Raw genomic sequence first — 27036 nt, forward strand, 5'->3', positions numbered from 1 at the left:
CCCTGTCATTCAGAATCAATGGGTTATTTATAGAATAAATATCTCCTTTATAATTGGACTGTGACACCTAATTCTGCATAGCTAGGATGTAACCTTACAGTAATGGTGTCAAATTGAAAAAGATCCCAATTCAGAAGTTCTGCTAGGAGGATGATCCCTTGGTCAACATAAAACACCTGCAAAAGCAAACTGTGATAGCAAGAGCGTTTATAGCGTTATATATTTTAGCGTTTTGATATACAACCAAGTCAACATGAGGACATTGAGGCACTGCCATTTTGGGAGAGATGGGGTCGTTAATGATCAACCACTCAATCATGTTTATAGTGGATAATCTTAGTGGGTTCTTTACTATGCCTAGCGGCTGGTGTCCTCTCCCACTCTGCAACCTGAACAGATGAGACTGCCACTCTCCTCCCCCCCGTGCGACCGTGTCAGGATGTTACCGGCTGCTCCAATACTTATCAACCAGCCTCTAATGATATTGAGTGACTGCGTAATATGTTTTGATGGATATCTCACCGAGTAATGTGACAGAAAATTGTGTTCAAGTTTTATATTGTTCCATTTTCGCCTCTGCGAATAGCGGGCTCTCCTCCCTGTCTCTTTCCCTTTACGCTTGTCTCTAACACCCTTTCCTGCTGTGTCCCTCTCCTTTTCTCTCTCTGTCTCCCTTACAGAGACTCCCTTACCTCTCATTTACCCCTCCCACCTTCCCATCCACACTTTTAGTTAGTTGCCATAGTTATTTCCCACAGAAAAAGGTATAGGTCTGAAAAACTAATTTCAGAGCTCAGTGACACAGAATAGATTACCATTGTCCAGTGTGTCTTTGGCCTGTGGTAGTTCGAATGTATTGTGTATTGCACTGACGGATGGTATTTTCAACAGTGTCTATTCTGTAAATGTACAATGTTGAGTGGTGCTCTCTGAAAGCTACCTTCGGGGTCTGAGCACAGACATAATGAGCTGTTTCTGCTGAAATGCACAAATCAACCCAGTATACAGAATGCTAGTATGACAACACCAGTGGGATAATGTTAGGCCTCTCTAACATTCAAGCACTGCAAGGGTGGGTATTACTGCGTTTACCCATCACAGGTATGAATAATAGAGAAGTAGAAATAACACCCACATATTGTACTCAGGTTATCAGTGAGGGTTTTTTTTAAAGGTGTCAGTTAGTGTTAGTGACAGTATTAATAAGTACTTCATACTTCTCCTATTTACATACATATGAAAATATGATAATCTGAGGGATTTCATGCTGGCATGATCTTAAACAAAACAAAGCAACAACTTGGACATATGTGGAAAGCAATAGATTCCTGCTTTCATAACTGTCACATATTGTCAGTGTGTAGCTCCTTTGGTTTTCGGAGAAAATTGAATGAAAGATGTACATCTACTATATATTGTCACCCAGGAACCAACCTCTTAGCACATTGATCAATGATGCATGTTCTAAACTTCTCTCTTTGAGGAAATAATCAATGCCTTACCATACAACTATCATGCAACAAAATAATACAATTATCCTACCAAAGAGGGACACTTTGTTTTGTGTGTGTCCAGGTTAAACAGAAAACAGTATGTACTATTCAAAAATGTATTTGTTTCATTTACATGTAATACAACATCGTCATGAGTATTTTGCGTCTGATGCTCTTATGCTGTTATGACCGCAAATGATGAGTTCCACAATTGTAAAGTTCTCTCTAGACCACACCAGTCCACACCAATTTTTATTACAAGGTCCAGATGCATGACTGTCTCAACCAATTACACATCACAGTAGCTTGTATGACAAAGCAGGAAGACTTTTCACAGCACAACACTGCGCATAACACCCTGGGGGTGTCTGTGTGTGTGTGTGTGTGTGGGTGTGTGTGTGTGTGTCTGTGTGTGTGTGTCTGTGTGTGTGTGTTTGCTGAGGTGTCTGTTTACGAGCCTGTGTATGAACTATGTGCTTGTGTGCGTGTGTGTGTGTGTGTGTGGGTGTGGGTGTGTGTGTGTGTGTTTTGCAAGTAGGATAACGGACAGAATAACTAGAGTGCATTAGCAGACAAACTGCATTCAGTGCATTAAGACAACACTAAAACATGGAAGTAAGTGGTATTGTAGAATGTGAGCTTATTAACGTCCATAGCAAATGAAGCCCTGTTATGCAAACTCATGCTTGTCCCTGATGCACAGGCTTAATAGGCAGTGGGCAGATTATTCACACAGCACAGTGCCCTGTCTCAATATACAGTATCTCTGGGAATTCACCATGCATCCCTAATTTGAAGCAGATAAATGGCTATTGATACATTATGCATATTAGATAATGCAGTGTGTGTGTAATGCAGGCAGATGGTAAATGAAGGGAGCAATACGGGTGACGTTATAAAACACACAACGGTGTTTGGCAGATGTGCAGGTGTGGAGAAACCACGGAAATGTTCTCTAATAGAAAGTTTACTCCAATATTGTTCCAGGACATGTTTCGTTTGGGATCGTGAGTCGCAGGCCGAGGTGATTCAGCTTGTGATGTGTTGGAGGGTGAGTGATGCAGTATAGTAGAACCTTCAATTTGGGTGGTCTACGTTTTACTGGGTACCAAAGTTAGGAGCACCATTCCCCCATCTTCTTCCATTGTGTTGGCCAGTGGCTTTTTTCAGAGAACTGACGTTGTTTGATGATTGCTTTCAGAGAAAGTCTAAGGTGATTTTGAATGGACAATTTAGTCTCTCATTTCTTCATCCTGTTCTCATTTTGAACAGTCAGTGACCCATGACATAGGGATATTTACTGGAGGTCAGGCTTTGGCTCATACTGTATTTATGAAGTGTGCACACACACACAATGTCAACACACTCTCATGCACGTACCAACGTAAATGCAATATGTACGCATGCACCCACACATACACCCACACCAACACTCTTTTCCTCTTTCATTATCTCTGGTTTACCACCTTACCTCTATTTCTGAGATCTTTCACATCTCCTGAAATGGAAATAGGACAGCCAGCATACATAAGAGAAAGGACATAGCTTCTCTTTACTTTTAGGTTTATTTTAGTAATATGATGAACCCAACATAACAAAATGACCGCCAAGTCTTGGAAATGATAGCCAACAAAGATATCTTTGCACCTGAAAGACTACAAAAGTAGGTTAGTTTCTGCATATATTTACCATAATCACCTTCCTGGATATTTCTTCTCACTTGAACTCAACTTCTGAAACTTTATAGCCAACCACTTTACTTGCTACAAAGTAGTGAGTTAATGTGTTTGCAATCCATTTTCATCTCTTCTCTGAAGCAATATGAAGGAAATACAAGCCAGAATTGACATTTAAGGTATCATGACTATCAACACAAGCTAAAACCGCTTCTTCACCCTAATGGTGTTGTTGGGGCTTGGGAATAGCAGTTTAGCCTCTATCTCTGTCTTGGACATGGAGCGTTATGTACCAAGGCATTACAGAGGCTCTTAATCGGGTTTGTCACAGTCTTCCCTCTGGACTGGGGTAATTTCATGGTTCTGAACTGGTATTGATAGAGCCTGGGTAAATGAGGCACGCAGCAATCGTTAACCTTAATAACCATGAAGATGTGGGCATGTGAGTCACATTGCTCTGTTGGTGGAAAACCTTACAGGTGATTAAGAATCGACCAGGCCCTAAATCAGTCTTCTATCCCTCCACCTTTTCCCTAACTGGAATTGCTAGTCAGAGATATCAAAACTATTTGAGACAATATTAGTGCTTTTAACTCACAGAAAGTTTAATAGAACTTCTTTACATAACGTATATATTACTTTATGTAATGTACCCTTATACCTACATTTCTGCTCATATATTTGGAAAACAAATAAAAAGTGATATTTAAAAATAAAATTACATCACCCAACCAAGATAAACATTGTGGACAACCAAGATAGACATATGGTAAAACCAAACATTTTCAGATCTAAAGTAGCATAGGCTAATCCAAACTCATCTCTCTTTGTGGGTGTATCATAAGCTGTGTGTTAGAATGGCACTCGAGTCATGCCCACAAAGGGAGAACCGTCATTCTGGCTGGGTCAGTGGCTGCTGTCAGTCAGAGAGCTGTGGAGCGTGCCTTGGCTCCTCGCTCAGCCTGCTTCTGCCTGTCAGCCGGCCGCTAGCTCGGGGCGCTGCCGACAACACTTGTTTTGTCTTCTCTAGTTACTGTAAGTAATCTTGCCCTCTGGGGTAACAGAGACATGGACGTGGGGCCGTATTCCCAAAATGTTTTTTTTTATCTTACCACTAGTCTAATAGTTCTCCTAAATAGCAGTAAAAGTTCTTAGCTGAGTTTCCTCCTAAAACATATTCACAAAGCTGCTGATACCAACTTTTAGAAATGAATGGGCATTGGGCAGAAATCTAGCTAAGACAAAGAGCGGGGTTGACATTGTTGCTATGGATGATGTCAACACATTTACTAAATATGCCCACAGTGATTGGCTAACAGCAGAGCCATAGAAGGAAATTAATTTTGCCTGTGGCCAAGTAGAGTAGAGTAATTAACCTTGATCTCTGCTGTTACTGGGTTGTTTCTAGTGACTGCATCCCTGATAACTGTACTGCAATCATAATATATACATTTTCAAAAGCTCATTATCACAAAATGTTTCTAAAATGTTTACGTTCCAAGGCGGATTGCCACCAACAGAAATTTTGCTGGTGATTTTTTTTGATTGGCTTTTTACTCTGTCAGTGGTGAAAATCTGCTAGCAATTTTGGGGGTGGACAATTATATGACATTTTCTCAAGAGCAATTCCTGAGGGGGAAACTCCTCTCTAACTCCGCTCTAATACATAGCCGGGGATTCAGATGGCTGAGTGGTGAGGGAGTCGGGCTAGTAATCAGAAGGTTGCTGGATCAATTCCCCACCGTGTCAAATGACGTTGTGTCCTTGGGCAAGGCACTTCACCCTACTTGCCTCGGGGGGAATGTCCCTGTACTTACTGTAAGTCGCTCTGGATAAGAGCGTTTGCTAAATAACTAAATGTAAATAGCCAACATTGTAATATGTTAAATGGATATTATCAATATTATAGAAATTAATGTTTACAGTGATTTATTGGGGGGGACAAATCATATTTTTCCCAGGATGGGGTGCCGTGTCCCCCCTGTCCCCCCCCGGGATTTCTGCCTATGTACTCCATATAACTCAAGACAACTATCTCAGTATGCCTGCGCGAGAGAAAAAACACAAAACATAATTAACACCAATCACCCCGATCTTGTTATTTTCCCGCTCCTTCCTTGGGGGGGGTATGATGTGTTCCTTGTGCTCAGAGAAAGAGCCAGAACACAAGTATTTCATAGTATTTTTTATACGTGATCACAAAGTTGAATTTGAATTTGAAAAGGTTCACAGACTAACAAGTAAGGCAGGGTCGGCTCCGGAATGCTGTGCCCCCTCAGAAAAGTTTTTTGTTAAGGTAAATAAGAAATACTGGCATTGGCTATAAATTAAATATCCAGATGGCTACACTTTCCTGCAGAATATGCAGGTCTGCTCTTATTTACAGTCTCATACATGCTTGGTAAATGCCTGCCCCCCTTGTGAAAAAAAAGCCCCCCCATTGAATTAGTTCTGGAGCCGAGTCTTGTTGTAAGGACCATGGCCACTCAGGACTCATCAAAATGTATTAATGAGTCAAATCAAGATATATAAAATTATATAACATACTAATCATGTCTTTAGCCATACTTTATTGAGATGTATTGGAGCAAGGACATATAAAAAAAAAAAAGCCAAGCTGTCTTTCTTCCCAGATCCTTCGCTAAATTTAGCAGTGATTGGTGTTAGCGTGTCTGGTTGAATTCCTCCTCAGACTGGCCTTTGTGATTCATCGTGTAGCCTACTCTACCTCCTCTCCAACAAGTTAACTAACTTTACTTTCTTTGCTCACAACTGACTGATGAAAATGTTAAGTAACCATGAGAACGCAGGATGACGCAAGGTGGATTCAAACAAAAGTGTACAATTAGGAGGGGGGGATTCACACACTTGTGTTTTTCTTTTCTTTCTCACAAAATTGAAAATAAATAAGACATAACAAGAGACCGATCCATTGACAGGGTTCATGAAAGGAGAACATTTATTTTACATATTTTCTGCTGTATATTGGGGGGGCGGGGACTGGTATTTTGTCAATATTGAGGGGGACACAACCCCCCCAAAGAATGCGTGGTTACGCCCTTGCCTACTCAGCTCTTTGAGAGCAGCTCTGTAGCTGGGCTCAGGTCCTGCCATACCAACCCTTCCCATGGCTGAGGGCGCTTCACTGCAGCTTTGGATTATGTCGTCGTCCTCAAACCTGGACGACAGGCTGCGATGCCTTGCTTGTGCTTTGAAACCCCCTTCCTTACATGTTCACACACAAGGCCATGATGAACTGAACCTAATCCCTGGCTGTAGCGGATGTGTTGCTGTATTTAGATGGTGGCCAGGGCACAAACATGCAAACTCACTCTTACGCACACTGGCCACTCAGAGTCTCTCTACTGTAGTTATGCGGAGACTCTTACACCAGTCCGATCACGCCTTTCTGTTGTGCTTCACACGTTGTCTGTGTTGACGGGGAGGTGCGAGTCAGGCAGATCCAGTCCCACTGACTCAGGATGAGCTCTGACAGGTCTGGTAGTGTCCCCTCCCCGGGAGGGGATCCTGTGCGAGGCTGCGTGTGAGTTTGTGAACCCTGGCCGCCAAGTCCTCCCGCAAGGGCCTCACATCAGCTCCAGGCAAGGATTTGCTGCCTTGTGTTGCATGCACACACACGTGCACGCAACACAAGCCTTCTAGCCTAACATCAGAGAGACATAACAGAGAAACCATCTGTCGGAGTGTTAACTAAAGTTGTGGTGAACCGTTTGTGTGTTAGATGAAGCAGTCACTGCAGCTTGAGGGGACCCTCAGAGTTATGGCTCAGAGGTGTGGATCCAGACCCCGTTTTGGCTCATTTGGAGTCTATATGATGTTGCTCTGTAGCCTATTTAAACATTATCTTAAGTAATCAAGGGAGTGATGCTGAAGCTCCTCCTTGATGTTTAAGTAATGGTGAGCTAAATTCTGATGATGACTGCCATTAAACATACATGCTCTGAGACAGCTGGCCCGGATCCACTTTGATCCCTCTGCCTCTCCAAACTAGTCATTCATCTTTTTCTTTCTTAATCTGGGATGTTAGTTGATTACTGGCACAGCGACTGTAATCGTTAAAAAGGCCAGACAAGGCCAAACAGAATAGGCTTATTGTGATGTTGCTATGATTCAGCAGCTATCAGAGATACTTCATTGTTGATATGATGTCTGGGTTCGTGCCAGACTGCCAGTCAAGTAGATTTTTTCTTCTAAGTTTTTAGAAGAAACTGTCTTCTATAATGCATGGTTTTACTCCACAGGACCCAGTCTGTGTGAAAACAATTATGTTCAGTGGTACAGATAACAGAGCTTAGAAAGAATCCACATCTTTAGCTCAGTGGAAGAGTTTGAGTAAACAAACCTTTATTTGAAATGCACATGAGGGCAGTGCAAAGCGAGATTTTACCCCCTTAGCGTGGTTGAAATAAAACCAAGTTTGTACCATCAATACAGGGAATGATGCATTTTCATTTTTTCAACTGACTTTGGCCATTAAAGTGCCATAGTTTGTAGAGTGAGGTTGAGTGAAAGTGAAGGTGCCCTCTGTTTTCAGAGTCTCCTTGACAACCCTTCTCTAGCTTGCATGAGGAACCATAGTGATGTTGCTGTTAGGACTGGAGGAAACCAGAGTTTAGGCTCCAATTGAAAGGGAAATTAAGACAAAGAGAGAGAGAGAGTTTAGTCAAGACAATCACGTATTAGATTTGAGCATTTATTGTTACATGACATGAACATGTAGATTTAACTCTGGCGGAGTGGATGATCTAAGGGAGGCCCTTAGGGAGCAATAGAGATATATTCCCCCGGAGGGAACGAACAGACAGACAACACGGGGGAGAGAGGGGATGGTGGAGGGCGGCAGCTGCACTGATCATACAACAACCGGGGCGTGAGTGTGCGAATCCGCGCGTCTTTTGAAGACGCCCTATCGGACGTGGCCCAATGAATATGCGCTGCTAACATGGGTGTAGTAGTGGGCGGAGGAAAGGAAGGTGGAGTAGACGCCTTACGTCCCCGATAAATGAATGACGCACGCTGCCCGATTGCCCTGCCTGAACTAGCTGCGCTTATATGCTCTCTTTTTCAAAATGTTCACTGCTTGCTGGTGCCATAGAGGAAGAGAGTCATTTGACCTTGGTTTGGCATACAAAGATACTGTGCACGACGGATGACACTCACGTGTTTGTTTGTGTGTGTGAGTTTGTGAATGTGTGGTTACATGGGAAGTATGTATATTGTCTGCAGCAGTACTGTTTTTTGTCATGGATAAAAGCAACTCTTATGGAATTAAGATGGCTTTCCACGACCAGGCACCTTCCTCCGCATGCTCCTCTATCTCCTTATTCTGTGGCGCTCCCTCATTAGCGGGTTTTAATTGGCCGTTGAGCTAAGCTGGAAACAATGAAGAATCGATTTCCTTAAACATAATCACCTCATCCACTCATTTAATGACTGCTGTCACTGTGGGCTTGGAGGTGAAAAATGACCAGTCGATGCACCCATTGATGCCCTTCACCTCCCCTCGCTAAAGGGTACGTAGCACAACCTCCTACTCCATCTCACCAGGTTGGTTTAACCCTATCAGCTGTGTGACAGCCACTGAGTGGTCAATCCATCAAGCCCACACACACTTCCACGTTGTTTAGAGTCCCACACACAAGCAAAAACAGCCACCTGTGTTTGCCCAGGCACAGACACTCACACACGTACTCTCTGTCTATGTCTCTCTCTCTGTCTCTCTCTCTCTCACAAACACACTAATGCACACACACCCACATATGAACGCACGCATGCACACACACACACACACACACACACCAACACAGGTAATGGACAAGCATTTACTCCGGGCAGACATGCTGATAATGAGCTCTGACGTACCTGGATCATACTCTGCCATTTGTACTCTGCCCTGGCCCCAATGTGTCCTACTGAGGAGTCCTTCCAGTCCACTCGTCCACTGACCAGATGGTCCACAACGATCTGGCACACCGTCCACCTGGCTGCTGGCTGGGCAGAGACCTTCTTAAATCTCCCTTGAGCTGGCCGGCACAGGACACGCACATACACACACACACACACACACACAGTTGCATATACACACACAAACAAACACACAATCACAAAGAAACACAGAAAATCACATGTAAGTGGGACTGGTAGACTGCATGATGTCCAGTTGATAAATAGGACAGTGCGGATCTTCTTCTATTTAGATATAGATACCACAGTAGCTGTAGAGAGACCAGCTATTCTTGAGTTACACATGAACGTGAAGGTGGAAATTGTGTCTACTCTGCCACCACCATGGGTTTGAAAGCATTTGGCCAGAGGCATGAGAACCACCCGTAAAATATTCAATAAGGACAACATAGTGTGGGTTGTTGGTTTAAATATAGTGCACTCAAGGGATTTTATTCTCAGTCTTCTCAGTTGTGTTCTGCCTCTTGCCCAAATATATCAACAGCTCGGCTTTGTGAGAGTGACATTAATACTGCAGGACAGCAGAGTCCAACTGGACTGCAAATGTTCGCCTTTTAATCCCAGTCCTCGCTGCCTTTGGCCCCAGTGTTGAGACGTTGAGGAATATGAGAGCAGAGCAGTGTTACGAAGCTTGTCTGGGCTGTTGAGAGCTCAGCTCTGTAATGCATGACCCAAACGTTTCAAACGTTTACCCTATCCCCCCCCCTACCCCCTCCAACTCGTGAAACACACACACACCCATCTCAGACACCTCTGCTGTGGCCTCAGTGATATCATCCATCTTTAGAATATAACCCTGGGCTGCAAAATAACAGAAACAAAGGATTGGCTGCATTGTTTTCCTCTTGCACGCTTCTTCCCCTCCTTCCATCTATTTGGAGCAGGAGATCTGTCCATCCTGCCTGTCCTAGGATCAGCTCCAGTTTAATTGTTGGACGGTGCTGTCTGTGGCGGGGGCTGTCAGGGGAAGATAAAGAGTTTTTCCCGGGGCATGAGGAGAGGGAAGAGAGCTGATGGAGAGTCCCTCTCCCGTAGCTCCATTGGCTGCATTAGCCCCACACTTTATAATGTGGTGAAGGGGGCACTCCCAGTGGCTCTCTCATTACTCACCTGCCCGACTGGGGCACCAGCAGGCACCCTGTCCACTCTCTCTCTCTCTCTCTCTCTCTCTCTCTCTCTCTCTCTCTCTCTCTCTCTCTCTCTCTCTCTCACTCTCTCTCGCTCTCGCTCTCGCTCTCTCTCACTCTCTCTCTCACTCACTCTCTCTTTCTCTCTCTCTCTCTGTATCGTTCTTCCTTTCTCTCACTCTAGTCACTCCCTTCTCCTCATCTCCCTGTTATGGGGATGTCCCTCTGCTCTGTCCTTCGCTGGCTCCCCAGGGCTATCCTCTATCCTATATCCTCTCCATTGTTATTCTGACCCAGCGGTGCTGTTGGTGCGTTTCTCCTCCAATCTCCCTGCATTAGTTTGACATTCCCTTTTGTCAGCACCAGGGCCATTGTTCTGCGGTGTTATAACAGATGGCACCTTTTATTTGGGGTCATTGTGACTTCATTTAGACATAGTCTAGCAGGACTTGGATCTACAGTAGAAGGTTCAGGTTGTGAAAAGGACAGAGGGTCTCAGATGGTGGGATAATCTTGCAGCAGGCAGAAGCTTAAGGACTCATCTGGAGTTTCCCCCATCATGTACTGAGGCAGCAGCCTGATTGAGAACTGTTTAGATCAAATACTCAAAATGCCTCAAGTGTCGATTGGTAGTGCACACTTTGCTGAAAAGAGAGCATGTAATTGCATGTAATGGGCTGTACATGCACAATGATGTGAATCCTTTGCTTAACCCTTGTGTTATCTTCGGGTCATTGTGACCGTTCAGTCATTGTGGCCCCCCCACATGTTGTGACAACTTTACCTCATTTTCTTTTAACCGTTCTTTGAACTTCGTTCTGGTTCAAGGTCACTATAAATGTGTTACTGTACCTCCTACCAAGGCTACAGTAATATTCGACACCAATTGGAGACTTTCCATATTTGGTCAATGTTTACATGTGTTTATTCTCGTAATATTTTGACTTCACATGTCACCTAACCTCATTCAATGTTGTCTCTCTACAGAGGGCGGCACATGTGAGGTCATCGCTGCCCACCGGTGCTGTAACAAGAACCGCATTGAAGAGCGCTCCCAGACGGTCAAGTGCTCCTGTCTACCGGGAAAAGTGGCAGGGACAACACGCAACAAACCATCTTGCGTCGATGGTAAGAACGTGTTGTTTTGTTTGTGCATGCTCTCCGACCTACTCACACCCGAGCAACTGAGGGCCATTCAAAACAGTCCGTCGTAGTTGGGCGCTTTCAACCGACTTTCTTTCAAACTGACGAGCGAGTTAGTGTCAGTGATGAAGTGAGGAGGAGAACAAAACAGCCTGTAAGGAGTACTGCTGAGGCAGAGGGGGGCTGTGCGGCTCATGTTCCCGTGAGGACCCGTGGGGATGGAGCAGTTTGTAGATGTGGCCCTCCAGCCGCCCAGTCTCATGGAAATGATTGACTAACAAACAGCAGTGAGGTCCGCTTCTGGCTGAAACACCTGAACCACCTCACTGAGCAAATCGGTCGCCAGTAACGCAGGTCCCTAAGAACCTAGAGCGTCTGCCCAGCGAGACCTAACAGAGCGTCTCTTTCACGGCATCACAAATCATCGACCCTTTTTCGTCCTCTTCCACTCCATCTGAAGCTTCTGAAGAAGATCAAAGTCACGGGCGATAATGGCGGATCTCACAGAGACACAGCACAAAAGCATCTTCATTATGAGTGACGTTCCTGTCAAGGCCAGACTGCCCTGTTCAATTCCCCAGCATGCTTGGTTAGCTTTCACCGACATCTTGATTGAAAGATTCTTGAATTAGATACGAGTCTTGAGCTAGAGAACTGAGTGAATATCTTACAAATTCAACCACGTTGAGGTCTGAAAACTTTGTGGAACTCAAACTTCCATGGCAATTTACATGATAAATCTTCAGAATTTTGACATTTTAAGAGTTATGACCTATGAAAATAACATGCTACCTCTTAGTCCGTCAGACTGGACATCTGTATGTTAAAATTTCCATCAAAAGACCTTTCTCAAGGACTGAAAACATTCTATGAGTTGGGGTTATGAGTGTCTACCAGGCCAAGCCAGCCCATTCCAGTAAGCACAGTTCAGTAGAGAGAAAGAATTACCTCTGTCGTACAACCAACAACTCTTTTCAAGCTTTGTGCTTCAGCGGACAGTATCAGGTTGGTGAAAATGCAGTTTTTGGCAGACTTGCTGCCTTGACATTATCAGTTTGATAGAATCTGGAGTGTAAGTAGGAGCAAGGGAGAGATAAAGGGGTGTAGAGGAGGGGTGGATGGAGGAAGGTGGAGGAAGAGAGAAGGTGTGCTGTGAAAGTCACACCTCATGCCTCTGTGCCTTAGACTCCTCAAAGGAAGAGGAACCATTGCCCTGTTACTGTATTGATTAACAACTTGAGATACTGTGAGTGGGAATAAAAATGGAAATGACAAGGCAGTGAACAAAGATGAACCTCCAAGAGAGAGGAGGCATGGAGGCCTGACAAATTAGGGGTCTGAGACAGTCACTTCTGCCCCCCTCTCTCTCTCTTTCTCACTGTCTCTCTCCCTCTCTCTCTCTCTCTCTCTCTCTCTCTTCATCTCTGTCTCTGTCTGTCCTACTCTGTCTCCCTCTCTCCCTCTTTCTCCCTCTGTTTCTCTTTCTCTCTCTCTTTGTTACTCTCTCTCTCTCACTCTGTCTCTCTCTCTCTCTCTCAGTATCACACTCAATTACATGAGATAAGTAGATGACAGTACTGATTTTCACTCTATGCTGAAACCACTTTGGTGTGACTCAGCTAATTATTTAGTGCATAGCTCTCACTGTTCCACACGCTGCAGGACAGCAGCAGAAAGCCTCCCTGAGCTGGCAAGCACGTCACCCGAGCGTTCTCCTCTGTGAAGTTTGTGTTTGTTTGCCATAGGCTGTTGCAGAACTATCTGAGGGATTATAGACCTGCTCAGTGGCCTGTCCCCTCAGTGCATAGCTGCAGTGTGCGGTGCCACCCCCGCTGCTCCAGCCTGGCCCAGATTGAACTCTTCCCCAGGACACTGGTTATTAATGTTCCGTCTCCATGAGTAACGATGCTGCCTCAACTCACTGCCTCCCTCCCCTCCCAGAGGGAACACCTGCCATGGCTGTCCCATACAGATACACACACAGACACACACGCGTACACACATATATGCAAACACACATACACTAAGACAAAGTTAAAACACAGTTCATGTTGTATTACTATTCATTTAATACATCTATGAAATTGACACAATAATACAGAAAAAAAACTTTAGCAGTTAGTGTAGGTCACTTGAATGTATAAATGCACTGTATGAAGATAAATACTACTCCATTTACTTCTCAATCTCAAAGAACGCTTTTTGTGTCTTCACATTACAATCGAATGAACCTACAACATTGATGTTTACCTCGCAGTATCTCTTTTTGCGTGAGGTAATTTCCTGTGGACTTGGTAGCTGATTGGCCCTTTATTAATGTATGGAAATGTAATGAAGCCCATGTTTGAAATGCATCCAAGCACAGTGGGGGTGCTGTCAGATTATCCCAGCACAGCAATTGATTATTAGCTTTGACAAGGAGAACTATGTCCCAGTTCTGTCAGCACCAACAAGGCTCTTACAGAAGAACATCCCTTTTAACAAGTCAAATACTTCAGCTTATATTTCCCATCCCATGCTAGGCCCATCCCAGGCCAATCAAATACACTCAGATTAGACGCCAGTCCCTGCGCCCCTGCTTCTATCATGTTTACAACACTGGGAATTTCACTACATCCATGCACACATCCGTGTAGGCAACCACACACACACATACTGTCGACAACATGCATGCACACACACAAATATTATTTAACCTCCAACTGCTACTGCAAGAACACACGCAGATGTGTGGTTGCATGCAAGCACATGCACACACACAGAAACACACACACATAAACACACAGAAACACACACACTTATTTTCCCAATTGAGCATATACTTAAGCTTGGTGCTGGCCACTGATGGGGAATGAACCCTTCTGTTGGACTACAGGCGGGTAATGCTGAGCATGACAGGTTGTCACGGTGCGTTTGAGAAACGTCCAGGAGAAACCAAACATGGACACCACTTCAAGGGAGAGAAGAGCCGCTTGATTCCTCCTCTCGCACAGCTGATCAAAAGAAACCGTCTGAATGGTGTCAGCTACGGCATATCAAACACACTCTGACTGAGCTCTTGAGTTTGAGACGGCCTTCAAAAGATATTGTCTTTTCACAGGCAGGGTCATCTTTCTACTGTGGCATCTGTATATCAAACAGAAACCTCCTCATTATGCCTATAGTTACTTATAATGAAATAGTGACCAGTTTCACAGATAAGAATAGATCTCGTTGCATGTCCGTTTTGGAAACCGTTTTTTAACCGTTTACAATAAAAACAACAAAGCCTTAATAAAAAGTGTTATTTTATGGTTTCTTAATCCTCCACACACGTTAATACATGAATCGGTTATTGTTTATACATTATTATTTGATAACGTATACAAAATGTTAACTGAAACTTTTTTTAAGCATGATCTAAAAAAATATTTTAATGCTTTACAAAGTCTTTATTATAATGGCACATGGCCTGCTCCAGCATTCACTAACAACACTACAGTATAACATTTATTTAGGGAATAAACACAGTATTTGTATGCATCGTTGCATGTGTTTATGAATTCAGGTCTATTTAGCCTGAGGACTCGCCACCAGTGATCCCAGTGCTTCCTGGCTGAGAGAATGGAGTCCAAATCTGATGGCTTCAAAAGACGTCAAACAAAATGAGCATCACATTTCTTCATTGGAGGAACTTCTCAGCATGGCGCGCTCTGATCCTAACCCTGCCTGCCTTGTGCCTGATCGCTGCTGCACCACATGGTGGAGAGAGTTGGAGAGAGGGGGTGGTCCGAACAGCATTGTAGCATGGGCAACAACGTCACCTTTTACAGTGTGACCCGGACAGAGAGGAAGTCAAACAAGTTCAATGGGTCAGAGAGACTTTTTTGTTTGGTTTTTATTTTCATTAGAAATAATTAATTTAAACACAAACCTTCTCCAACCTTGCCAAGTCCCACTGAGCTCTCTACCCTTTAAGGACATCATTAGGCTCTCGACCTCAACCCTGCGAGGAGAAGAAATTACTGTTAGCAGGGGTGACATTCAGACAGCCTGAGATCTTTTTTCTCTCTATGCTTCTGTTTTCTCGATGATCCTCCTGGAGCCATTTGCTCTGTTCATGTTCCATTGACAAGCCACTCATCATTCCATTGACAAGATCCATTGCAGAAAAGGCTTGGAAACTGTTTTTTTATGGTCAATTTGTATTTTATTTCAAAGGATTAGTTGAAAGTATTTCACAGACACCCACACTTACACACACACACGCACAGAAGCACGCTTGGTGAATTCCAGGAGCTTCAGAATGTAGGCACCAGGGTATTCATTAAGGGAGTGAAATCCACACAATGTTGTGATTGAGAGGCGAAACGATAGCGTCTGAATAGCTAATCAAGAGCTAGCCTGTCCTTCTGAAGAGCAGAGTTTAATGTTGATTAATGACCTGTGAGACTGACCCCGAGCCCCGGCTCTGGCTCAGTCCCATGGTAATTACACACTGTCTACACAACCAAGGACCCAGTTGATCTTCCATGGCCCTATTACTGCCATCGCACACACAGACGAATGACCAAGACCACCGTCAGTCGCCCCTGTCTGTCTGTAGCCTCGGCTTGACAGTAGGGAGACACACTCAGCGTGGATATTAAATTAACCAGCGCTCAGGACTTCTACTGGTCTCTTTCTTCATAGGCGGGCTGAGGCAAGCAGCTTGATCCACAGATTGAGACGCAAGTGTGGGATGGATCAGACAGGCAGTTTCACTCAGTGTGGAGAGCGATTGATTAGAGAGAGGAAGACAGAGAAAGAGAGAGAGTAAATACTCATTGGGGGGCCACCAGCAACCAGCTGGATCCAGCAGAGAGATCACCATTATCTAGCGCCATCGATTCTGGCCCCCACAATGTAAATTAACACCCGGAGAAAACCATGAAAACTTAAACCTTGATTGCTTTCTACTCTTGATCTCAACTCAAGCCAATCGATTGAGGTGGAACTAGGGAAAAAAATACACTAAGGCCACGCAAGTCATTGGAAAACCATCATTTTGCTGTGATTAATTCAAAGCAAGTCCAGTCAAGCGTACTCAAGCTGCTGTGAGTTAAAAAACCATTAACTATTCATTGGACCTTCAGACATACGCTTACATCACAACTGGGACAGCAATCAATTACTTTTCTCATCTGCCAAGGTGTTCAAACACGCTGTAACCTGGTGAGAAAGTGCCAGAGCAAATCCATCACATCACCTCATCCACCCTCACTGTGCCTGCAGGTGTGACATGCACAAGGTCCTCCATTTAATTCTCAGCCCAAGTTGAAATGTACGTGCCAGTATTGCAACAGGCTTACTTTAAGACTGACATTTTGTTGTCTTGTACAATGTCCAACTTTCATTTTAATCTCTGGACAAACAAACAAAGGTAACACACATGTTATGTGCCTGTATCCCAGCTTGGTTTAACAGAGTGGGGAACCATGTGTTAAAACATTCAGCTGCTTCCTTCCTGCTCCAGGTATCTTAGAGGGGTTGAAAGCTGCTGAGCTTGTGACTTTGGTGGTGGTGGGAATAGGAGAGAGTGTAAGATGGTGCTGGTTTTGGAGGTGGGCTGGGCCGCCAGGGAGCGAGGGATGGATCCCAGCCCAGAGATGGCTCTTCTCCAGCGGTCAAGGTCACTGCGAGGTGTCCTGGCCTGGATACAGCTGTGGACATGGAGCCCTGGGTGTCCACATTAACCCTGGGTCTGTCTCCCTTTAGCCCCATGGTTCTCTGACTCCACACATCATACTGAAAGGTCAGCCAAGTTTGGATCTGACATTTTATCGGATTTAGTTTGTGCTAATTTGACAATTTGGAATGATGACCTCATGTAACTTTAAATATGACAAACTACATCTGTTCAAACTTCAGACGTCCATGACAGCTGCAGGGTATCATTGCAATCTTGGTCAGGGATTTACATAGACGTCTGAATGTTACAGATTAAACAGCAAATGTCACCAGAAATAGTATTATGATTATATTTTAGTGTATTCCACTTATTACTGCTAGTTTTAGTTTAGTTAGACCACATATTTAAATTTAAGATTCCTATATGTTTATTGTATGCACCTTCCTGCCAAAGCAAATTCCTCGTCAGTGCAAACTTAATGGCGAATAAATCCCATTCTGATTCTGATTCTGATACTGTATAATCCATATTATTGGCAAGAAAATACTCGGTCATTGACATACATTACATTAACCTAATAACCATCTTAACTGAGGTATACTATACAAAAACGTAATATCAAACCAAGTATTAATGATATATGTCTGATGGTTTGGTATCAGGAACTTTCAATGCATTAACGAGACCCTAAAGCTGCCATGTTAAACATAAACAGAGATGACACTGATATGGCCTGTGTTCGTATGTACTAATAATGTACCACACACTGAGAGATGGAAGCAAAGTGGTGCGAAGTACGATAAATACCATTCATCTTGCAAAGTGCACCTCATATTTCATAAATCTTCAGGTGAGGTAGGCATTTTAATCTCAGCGCTACATCTCTCTCCCCTCCTCTTTCTTTCTTTTCTTCTTTCTTTCTTTCTATCTCTTTTCATACAAAACAATTGATTTTCCTTTACCTTCTTTACCATTTTCAGTTTAAAGTGGATTCAGCATTAAAATGGTTGACTATAAATCTTCGGTGCTCCTAATAAACAACACGTTTCCTGGGAGCAGAGAGAGTGTGAACAGTATATTGTCTTTGTGTTCTGCAGAGGTGTGTGCACATTATTTATTGCTCAGAATAATAAGTCATGTATGTCAGCAGTCATCACAATAATGTTCTCTTTTGTACTGTTCACCAGACGATCACGTCTGCTCTGTACAGCAAAAGCTTCCACTACTTCATTTCAATGAATAGTGATATGTACTGATATAAAATAAATAAATAAATGAAAGTCAACCTTACTCATAATCTGATGCATGTTGTGTTGTGATAATGACTCCAGCCATCCCACATTGGGGACTGCGGTGTGATAAAGATGTGCTCCAGGGTTAGTGAGGCTGCAGAGCGAAAAGGAGTCATAGGAGTTTGTGGTAATTAATGTATCTGGTGAACAGCCATGGCAAGGAGACAGTAGTGAAGGTTGAGAGTATTCAGCTCCTGGCTTTGCTGCATAGCTTTGATGTCCAGCTAGGTGTTTAGAGATACAGTAGTTTAGAGAATAGTATATGCTTGGGATTGCTGGATTCAGTGATGTGTGTTCTGTAACTAAACTACTGCATTATTATTGACCGAAGGAGAAAGTCAGTTTGCAGACTTTCTATTGATTGACTTGTAACCTTGGTAACACGGTCTGTGAAATTGTAGAAAAAATGAGAAATAATATTTAAGATCAGAAGGTCTGTCTGAATTAGATATTATAACCTCATTTGTAAAACGTTTGATATTTTTGCAATGAGAATGATGAAGCCCTCAGACAGCAATTGTAGACTTGTTTTCATAGAATAAAAAAAAATAATAAAAAAATGAATTCAATGAGTGTATTTCAACCCATTCTGTTAGTGATTATCTATTCATCAAATGTGACCCAATAAAGTCATGGACCCTAAGGAATAGTATACCAAGATATCATCATGTTCACTTGGAGTTCTGTGACAGGACTAGAAGGTAAGCCTGGTGTTTAAAACTAATAGTGAAAGGCCACTCCTGTAGGGCCTCAACTCCTTAAAACATATCTTCATGGGGACCTGAAAACTCAAATATTTGAAAAATATCGGACAATAGAGTGCTGTGGGACAATTAACCCTAAAACAATCCAAGCTTTATCCACATAGACATTTGGTACCTTGATGCACACACTCAAAGACACACAAACACAAAGATCTTGATGAGAAGACGATAAAGCATTTGTTTTATCCGATAGCTGGAGGAAAAATGTTGTAGATGTTAATGAACAGCAATTAGTTTGGATAAAAAATAAGATTACTCCCGCTACATGCAAAGTTGCCGCATCAAAACAAAATAATGATTAATCACTGTTTAGGAAAGACATTCTGTTAACAGCAATTTTAATTAAACATGTTCTTGCTGTGAGGTAAGAGGAGTAAAAGAAGCCTCTTCTGTGATATTGGATCTTCTACCTAGAGGGTTCACACGAAAACAAGATTTTTTTCCTTTCGCTTTTACTAACCCTATCTGCCTTCGAGCACCTGTGTGTGTGTTTTGTATGTGTGTATTTGTATGTGTGTATTTGAATGTGTGTATTTGTATTAGCACATGTTTGTGTGAAAGAGTAAGAAAGAGAAACAAAAAGAAACAGAGGGTGAGGTGAGGAGCGAGAGAAAACTGGAGAGTGGTAGAGAGAGAGAGAGAGAGAGAGAGAGAGAGAGAGAGAGAGAGAGAGAGAGAGAGAGAGAGAGACAGAGAGACTAAGAGAGATCATAGGGTGTCTGAAGTAACCCTTCATATGTTTGTGTGTCCCTGTAGCGTCTATTGTGATTGGAAAGTGGTGGTGTGAGATGGAGCCCTGTCTGGAGGAGGAAGAGTGTAAGACCCTCCCTGATAACTCTGGATGGATGTGCTCTTCTGGAAACAAGATCAAGACCACAAGGGTGAGGCTTCACACCAGCATTATTACATGCTCTAACATCAACACACTAATGAACAACTTTTAACAGCAAGATTTAGCACAGAAGTGTTCTTGGTCGTGAAAATTCTGATCCGGGTGTCAGTTTAATGCTTACATTCAGTATTGTAATTGATTGTTTTCTATCAATTTAGTTTGGTTTCAGTTGACTCACCTCATGTATATTATATTCTCACCTCATGTATATTATATTGATTCTGCTCAATAAGTCCGATGTCTGCGAGGTGTGTAAATATCCAACAATCACTTTCAGAAGAAGACATGACCCACTCTGTAAACAACGGCGTGCATGTGCCTCAGGCTGAGTTCCACTGAGAGAGTAATCCCACATCCACAGCCAGTTTGTGTGTACAGTCTAAATCCCATGTATATAATACATTCAAAACAGCCAAAACAATGAAGTCCCTGAGGCAAGGTGTGTGACAAGTTGATCACCTGATTTGTATTCATTCGATTGACTCCCTACACCGCAACCAGACCCCCCGCTCGTCTTCTTGTCTCAGTGCTTTGTGACCATGACACTGAATAGAAGCAGTGACTAATATGAACGTGGGGTTCAGCCAGTCAAGGTTAGACCACACAGGGCTTTCCAAGGTTGTTCCGCTAGCCATCTTAAACACGTCAGTGTAGCCACACGTACAAAGCGTACTCGGTATTCCAAGTCCAGCTAAAAAGTGAAAAGAAGTTGGATGGTTTTGCCAGCTTGTCAAGGTAAGAGCTCTATATACAGTACTCAGCTTAGTTTTAAAGGTGCATTTTTGAATGCACTCTACTTGAACGATGAGGACACATTTATGAGTTTGACATGGTCTTCTTAACTTGTGGCCTGTGCTATCATGCATACGTTTTACAGAAAAAAAAGTAATAAAACATGAAGCAATCTCTCAAAAAGACACAAGAGAGAGTGGTGGTTTTACAAAAGCTGATCATTCAGATGAAACAGGGGGAAGCTTAAACATCTCAATTCCAAATCATACACGTGTCATTTTGTCTTGACCCTCTCTTTGCAGAACACACAGCCATACTCACCTTTTTAGCTCTGGAAGCAAAATGCAGAGGAGGCTTCTACAGAAATCGAGCTGCATTCTTGCTTCTGTAAAGGTTAGTCTCTCTCCAGCTTTTTTATTTCTCTCACATATTGTATGCATGCCACAGTGGAGGACTGGGACTGCCTCATGTTCAATGACTTTTCATTAACCCAAATACTCAGCGCAAAATAATCAAGTGTGTGTTTACATGCTGTGCATGATTAGGCTTGCGGGACACAAATAGTGTTTGCGCCTCCCACTAAGAGAAGGATTTTTTGGAATATGACACGCCCCTGGCCTGAAAAATGAACACACACACAGACACACAAACGCATACACAGTATGTAAAATGTAGCCTCAATACATTTCGAACAAACAGCCCAAATAGACCCAGGCCTGAGCGCATGTTGGTCTGGATCAGTGTGTAATGGCAGGATCAGTCCCTCTCCCTTCCATTCTCTCCTTTGTTTCATGTTCTGTTTTGCTACTGGGCACTGTGTGGCACTGGGCACTGTGTGGCTTTCATTCCAGGCTGTAGTACCAGTCTGCCAATCCCATTATGCAGTAATCTGTGACATGCTCTCTATGTGTGTGAGTGTGTGTGGTGTATGTGTAAATGTGTGTGTGTGTATGTGTGTGTGTTTAAAACCCCTGGGTATGCCCTCCCTGCCCCTCTTGTTGTGGGTTCTTATCAGAAGGCTGCTCGATGTCCTGGTTCTCTGAGGAAGTTTAATCCGATATCATTGGACAGTGTAGACAACAGACTACATAAAAGCATTTCATCCCCTGCTCTGTATTTCTGTTTTAATCAACATCCGTCGTTCACCCTGCATTGAGGGCAAATTGCCTCATCTGTATTTGTTCAGTCACACGCCAGCAGATCCAACAGAACATAGTTTTTTTTCTTTCTTTTCATTTTACCTGCAGGGTTTCATTTTGCTCTGAAAGGCGTCAGTGAAATAAACACACACAAAAGCACTTATACACACTGCCCTAAATACATCATCTGCCTCCTATTTTTTTTAAATTGGCATGCAAGTAAGCAGCTGCTAAAGCCACCGGCTGACGCCCTTGTTTTCTGTCTTTTTTTTTGTCTTTCTGTCTTTCAGAGAGGGACCCCTTCTTGCCTTACTGTATCAGCAGACAAGGCAGGCCTTTTGTTTGAGGAAGGCACAGTGAGGGGATCTGGGGAGCCCTCCAAACTCTCGCCCACTATAGACCTACATCATCCACTACGTTGGCTAGATAGATCCTTCAGTTTTTCCACCCGCCAGAACAATTAGACATGTTAAAAGGGACACTTTAAAAACAAAAAAGCTGAAATGAATGAAACATCTGGTCTCCGGCTCATCCCTGCCTTTGTAACCTGCCTCTTCTGTACGTGGGGAGAGGGAGTCATCTAACGTCTGAGCTGTCAGTGAGAAAACCAAGTCAGGAACATCTCTCCAAGGCCTCTGTGTTTTCACACAGTAGAATCAGAGCTCTGAGAATTTGCCTGGTGGCAGTTAGGACCACGTCATGAAACAGGCCATCTTAACCTTGGTTTCTCTGTAACATTGCACAGTTCTCCAATCTATCTGAGAGAAGCCCAGTCTCACTTTGAAACACTTTTATAACAAGCCTCAGCTGAAGAAGGAACAGTAGCACTCAGAGACTTAGTGGACAGCTGTGACCCACAGACTTGTTTCCTGTGAGGCATGCTAGTCTTACTGTTCAGAGGTAATGTCCTCCTGCTCTGGTGCCACGTTTCTGACTGGGACAACTGAAGGTTTGTTTACCTGTAAATCTCACCCAACAAAACGCTCTCTACGTCGATTTCAGAGCAAAAATTGATGCATCAACACATGTACAGGGCATCATCTAAACCACAGAAACACATCATCAAACTGTCGTGTTTTCTGTTTGTCTACAAACGCTTTTATGTATAAACTCCAGTTAAAGGTTTTACATTACACTGTCATTATAGTGACAAAGATATACACGAGCTGAAACATCTTTGTGGTCATCTTTTCTGATTCAGAATGTGCGAGCGGTATTTAGTTGTATAATTTCAATGCTGTTTTATTGACACAAAAATGTTGATGTAGTTTGATTTATGTAACTGCAACATGTAGGTCTTACAATGGAGAGGTTCAATCAAAGTATGATCTTCTAATCGTCATCCGTCGTCAAAGTTACATTAAACAACCTTGGTGTATTGTGTTGTCAGAGTCTTCAGTTGGATGGTTTTAAAGAAGATATTCTGTAGATGGATCTGAGAGAGAAAGGAGGAGGAAGAGAGAGAAAGGCGGAAGAGGAGAGGGAAGAGGAGGAGGGGGTGTTAATTCAAAATGATTTTGCAAAGCCAATTGCCCTTGGCTTCTTGTGCTAACACAGATTTAAGTACACCGCATGTTAATGCATCCTGTGAATTATAACACGGGAAGCTTACTTACTTTCCAACAGAAAGGGATGTGCTCTAAATCCTTCAGCGATCCATGTCTAGCTACTCCTCTGTTCGCTTTCACAGAACAGAGGACACCTTAACACAGGGTTAAAAAACAGCATTTGCATACAGTTTCCTCTGTTCAGTCTAACAAACCGCAGTGGGACTCTCTGTCTGGGGATGAGTAGGCGAGAACAGCAACCTGTTGCTGCTTTTGTTCTCTTAGAGGTCATTTTCTACTGGGACACCGTGAGACATTTTGACTTTCCTCTGTTGATAAGGAGGATACAGTTGTTAATGCTGGACAGCTGAACCCAGGGGATTAGCCTTCTCATAGAAGGAGCCAGTTGCAGTGATTAGCCAGAGGAGAGGAAGATGTTAAACTCTGCAGCTGTGTGATGATAAAGCGAGCTGGACTGAGCGTTTGAACAGACAGGATAGACTTGTCATGGGCAGCGTAATACAGCAGTAGCCCTTCCTGATGTCATTGACAGGTGACTAAGCATCATAAAACATTCATTCATAGTGTGGAATATACATTACCTAGTATAAACCTTCGTTTCAATAGGAGCTTTCCAGAAAGTGTGCTGGATAATGTCTGTGTCGTAAAGAATTACATCAGCCACACCCCCAGCCACCCACCTCCCTCATCCTTATAGATGGAGGTCTGTGGGTGTATTTTGACACTAACAGTCATGAAAAACATGATGTGAGTGTACCACACAGACAAAAATAGTCACAATAAATACACTTGTTTGCAGACGTATTCATCATGCACATGCTGTACTGAGCATCAAGTTCTGCATTGAAAGTAAGAGTCAAGGCAATTCAATAGCTGTCTGAATCTGCACAATGTACCATTGAAATGTGTCCCGCTTCACTATTGAGATTGAGTCCCTGAACTTAAAGCACAGAGACACAGGCCAGACATCACAGTGGTGGCTTCTATCCCTTTTAGTGGAACCAAAGTCCTTTCACTGGTCTCAGTCAGGATCAAATCCTCTGTGCTGATTGGCTGCTGCCTCAGCGGGCCGGGGGATAGGAGGGGAGGGGGTAAAGCAGTGTAAAAAATGGCCGGTAATATGTCACAGTGGTGTTAATCTGAGCCAAAGTACACAGCCTGAAAACACACACCAGGGTTCTCGCACAGAGAATTTCTCTGATATGCCATGAATCGAAGCACACCTCTACTCGCATAAGCTGTCTGTTTTTAGCAGAGGCAGCAGAGGGGAGGTGAGACAGGCTGTACAAAGCCTCCCAGTTCAAAAGACTTCTCTTGTTTTGAAACATGGAATGCAGGAATTCCTTGGGGTCTAATCCTCACGCTCTTGTATGCCTTTGTTCTGTCTAAGTGTGTGTGTGTTTCTCTCCTCCACTCTCCCCTCTGTGTTTCAGATTCATCCCAGGACCTAACAAAGAGCTCCCCTCGCAGGCTCCCAGCCACGCTCCTCTCCTCTCCCTCCCAGAATGGACTCAAACTATTACATCAACGGCCACTGACTGGATTACCTGTGACTGCAATAAGGATATCCACCCAGATAAAACAGCTTTGCTCGCGTGGTGCCAAGGATTTGAAACCAGACTAATCCCCTTTTGATCAATGAGCCCCTGGTTGGTGACTCTCCCACACAACAACCACGGCCAATTTCCACCATGCTCTGTTCTCTCTTTCCCTCCCTTTCCTGGGTGATCTAAAAAAGCTTAGAAGGGGTTATTTAGAGGTTGTAAAAACATTATTTGAAGACATTTCCTCCACCTCCTCCTTCTTCAAGGTAAACTGGTAGATCCCCGCTGAGGCTCTGCAAACGGAATCGGACAGGATCAGAGACACATCAGGGGGAAATGACTTTTCGATTTTCATGTTGTCATCGTCTGTGCGGTCGGCGTCAGGTGAGCTTTGGAGTGACTGTACAGTCTGGGACAGTGGGCAGCAGTGACGACACACTCTCCTCCCGACCTCGGGCCTGGCCACACCTCAACAAACACTCTGAAAGGTTGAGGGGGACAACGCCTGGAGGCCCCTGACAGCTTCTCTGACCATATCAGTCTGACTTTTATTTGTTGGCATGCTCTACGTAATTCATGGGAGCGCTTTCTTTGTACGTAAGATACTTTGTGTATATATACATATATAAATACAGAAAATATAAAAACATACTGTTGGGGAGCTGAAGTCTCTCGTATACAGTCTATGTGGTCTGTAACAAGATCCCTTTCATGGATATCCTCATCTTTCTCCCAAGTAAGGAAGACAGTGAATACCAAGGCTATGGTGGAATCTGTGTATAGGACTGTCTGCAGTGTTTGCTTGCATTGAGAATATCAAAAAAGGTCTCTTGGTGTCATGATATAAGTATTGGTCTTAACTACCATGTATGATGTACTTGGAAAACCAGTTCTTGTAGTTTCTGTGTAAATGATGAAAACACTGGTCAGAACTGCCTCACAAAAGAGACTAACAACCCACACATGCCTGGTTTTTCCAGTTTGAGAGCTTAATCAGAAACAACTGTAGCTACAGCTGTTCGACTTGGCCCGTCCCAGGAAAGCTCAAGTCTCTCCTCATTTTTCTGTTTGGTGTTACCTTGTGAGAATGGTAGTGAATTTGACTGTGCCAATTGTGTGTCAATTTCACACTCACACAATGAAAGATCACCCCAAGGAAATATGACTTTGTGAAAGTATTAGCCTCATTGGACAGACATGCAGTACCCCCAGTAGATATACAGTACATACAGCCTTATCAGAATTAAAAGGATTTTCTATACTGAATTGCCTGTCTCATTTTTATGAAAGATACAATCTTGTTGTAGCATGCATCGAGAATATGAACTATATCGACAGTATCATGTGTTGATGTCTGCTACCACTGTTCCCTCAGGTATACAATGAATTAACCTGACAGAAACATACACACACTAGCTTGTACACAAATACGAAAAAAACATACAAATTGTAATTTAAACAATTCCCTTGAAGGCAGAGTGGATTGTCAGAATATCACATTCAATTCATTTACTCAGTTAGAGTAAGATTTCCAATATTGTGCCAGACAAAATACCTGATGATTTCCAATATGAACTCCCCTCCCCCGGGACTCTGTTGACGCGAGGGCCGTCTCATCTCCCCACAGATACACAAGTGTAGATTAATCATTTAGGAATTCTGCTGGTTTTGTTGCACTGGTTCGGTTCCACACTGAGCAGTCTCAGAAAGTGTAAAAGCGACAGACACATCCATCTTATAGCGCACTTGCCAGAATCATACATATAAATATTTGCAGAAGCACAAAAGGAAATGGGTTTTTCTTCCTCACTGAGCTGCTACAGTCTTCTTTTCGATCACAGAGGATGGTAAGATTCAGTGCCCTGTGCTGTAAATGAGACTCTAAGAAACAATGTATGTGCGTGTGTGTGTGTGTGTGTGTGTGTGGTGTGCTCATGTGCATCAGCAAATGTGTGCTTCAACATAAATTTGTTTGTATGTGAAAGAAATATTTATGAAGGAATGATTCAGACTGTATTCTTCATCTTAAAG

The 27036-nt window shown here is 43.3% G+C and overlaps 1 protein-coding gene across 2 annotated transcripts in view; it reads left to right on the top strand.

Moving 5' to 3' along the window:
* Window positions 1-26239, top strand: part of LOC124471077 (chemokine-like protein TAFA-1) — a 90811-nt gene extending 64572 nt beyond the window's left edge. Inside the window, exons 3-6 of one of the 2 annotated variants that reach the window (XM_047025405.1) lie at window positions 11269-11409; window positions 19887-20011; window positions 21057-21147; window positions 24895-26239. In XM_047025405.1, the coding sequence (XP_046881361.1) occupies window positions 11269-11409; window positions 19887-20011; window positions 21057-21083 (293 nt within the window). In that variant the 3' untranslated portion in view covers window positions 21084-21147; window positions 24895-26239. Of the gene's footprint in view, window positions 1-11268; window positions 11410-19886; window positions 20012-21056; window positions 21148-22183; window positions 23243-24894 lie in introns of those variants that run through there. The other variant, XM_047025406.1, reaches the window with a different exon arrangement.
* The last annotated feature ends 797 nt before the right edge of the window (window positions 26240-27036 follow it).

Source organism: Hypomesus transpacificus, chromosome 9 (genome assembly GCF_021917145.1).
Source record: "Hypomesus transpacificus isolate Combined female chromosome 9, fHypTra1, whole genome shotgun sequence".
NCBI classification, from domain to species: domain Eukaryota; kingdom Metazoa; phylum Chordata; class Actinopteri; order Osmeriformes; family Osmeridae; genus Hypomesus; species Hypomesus transpacificus.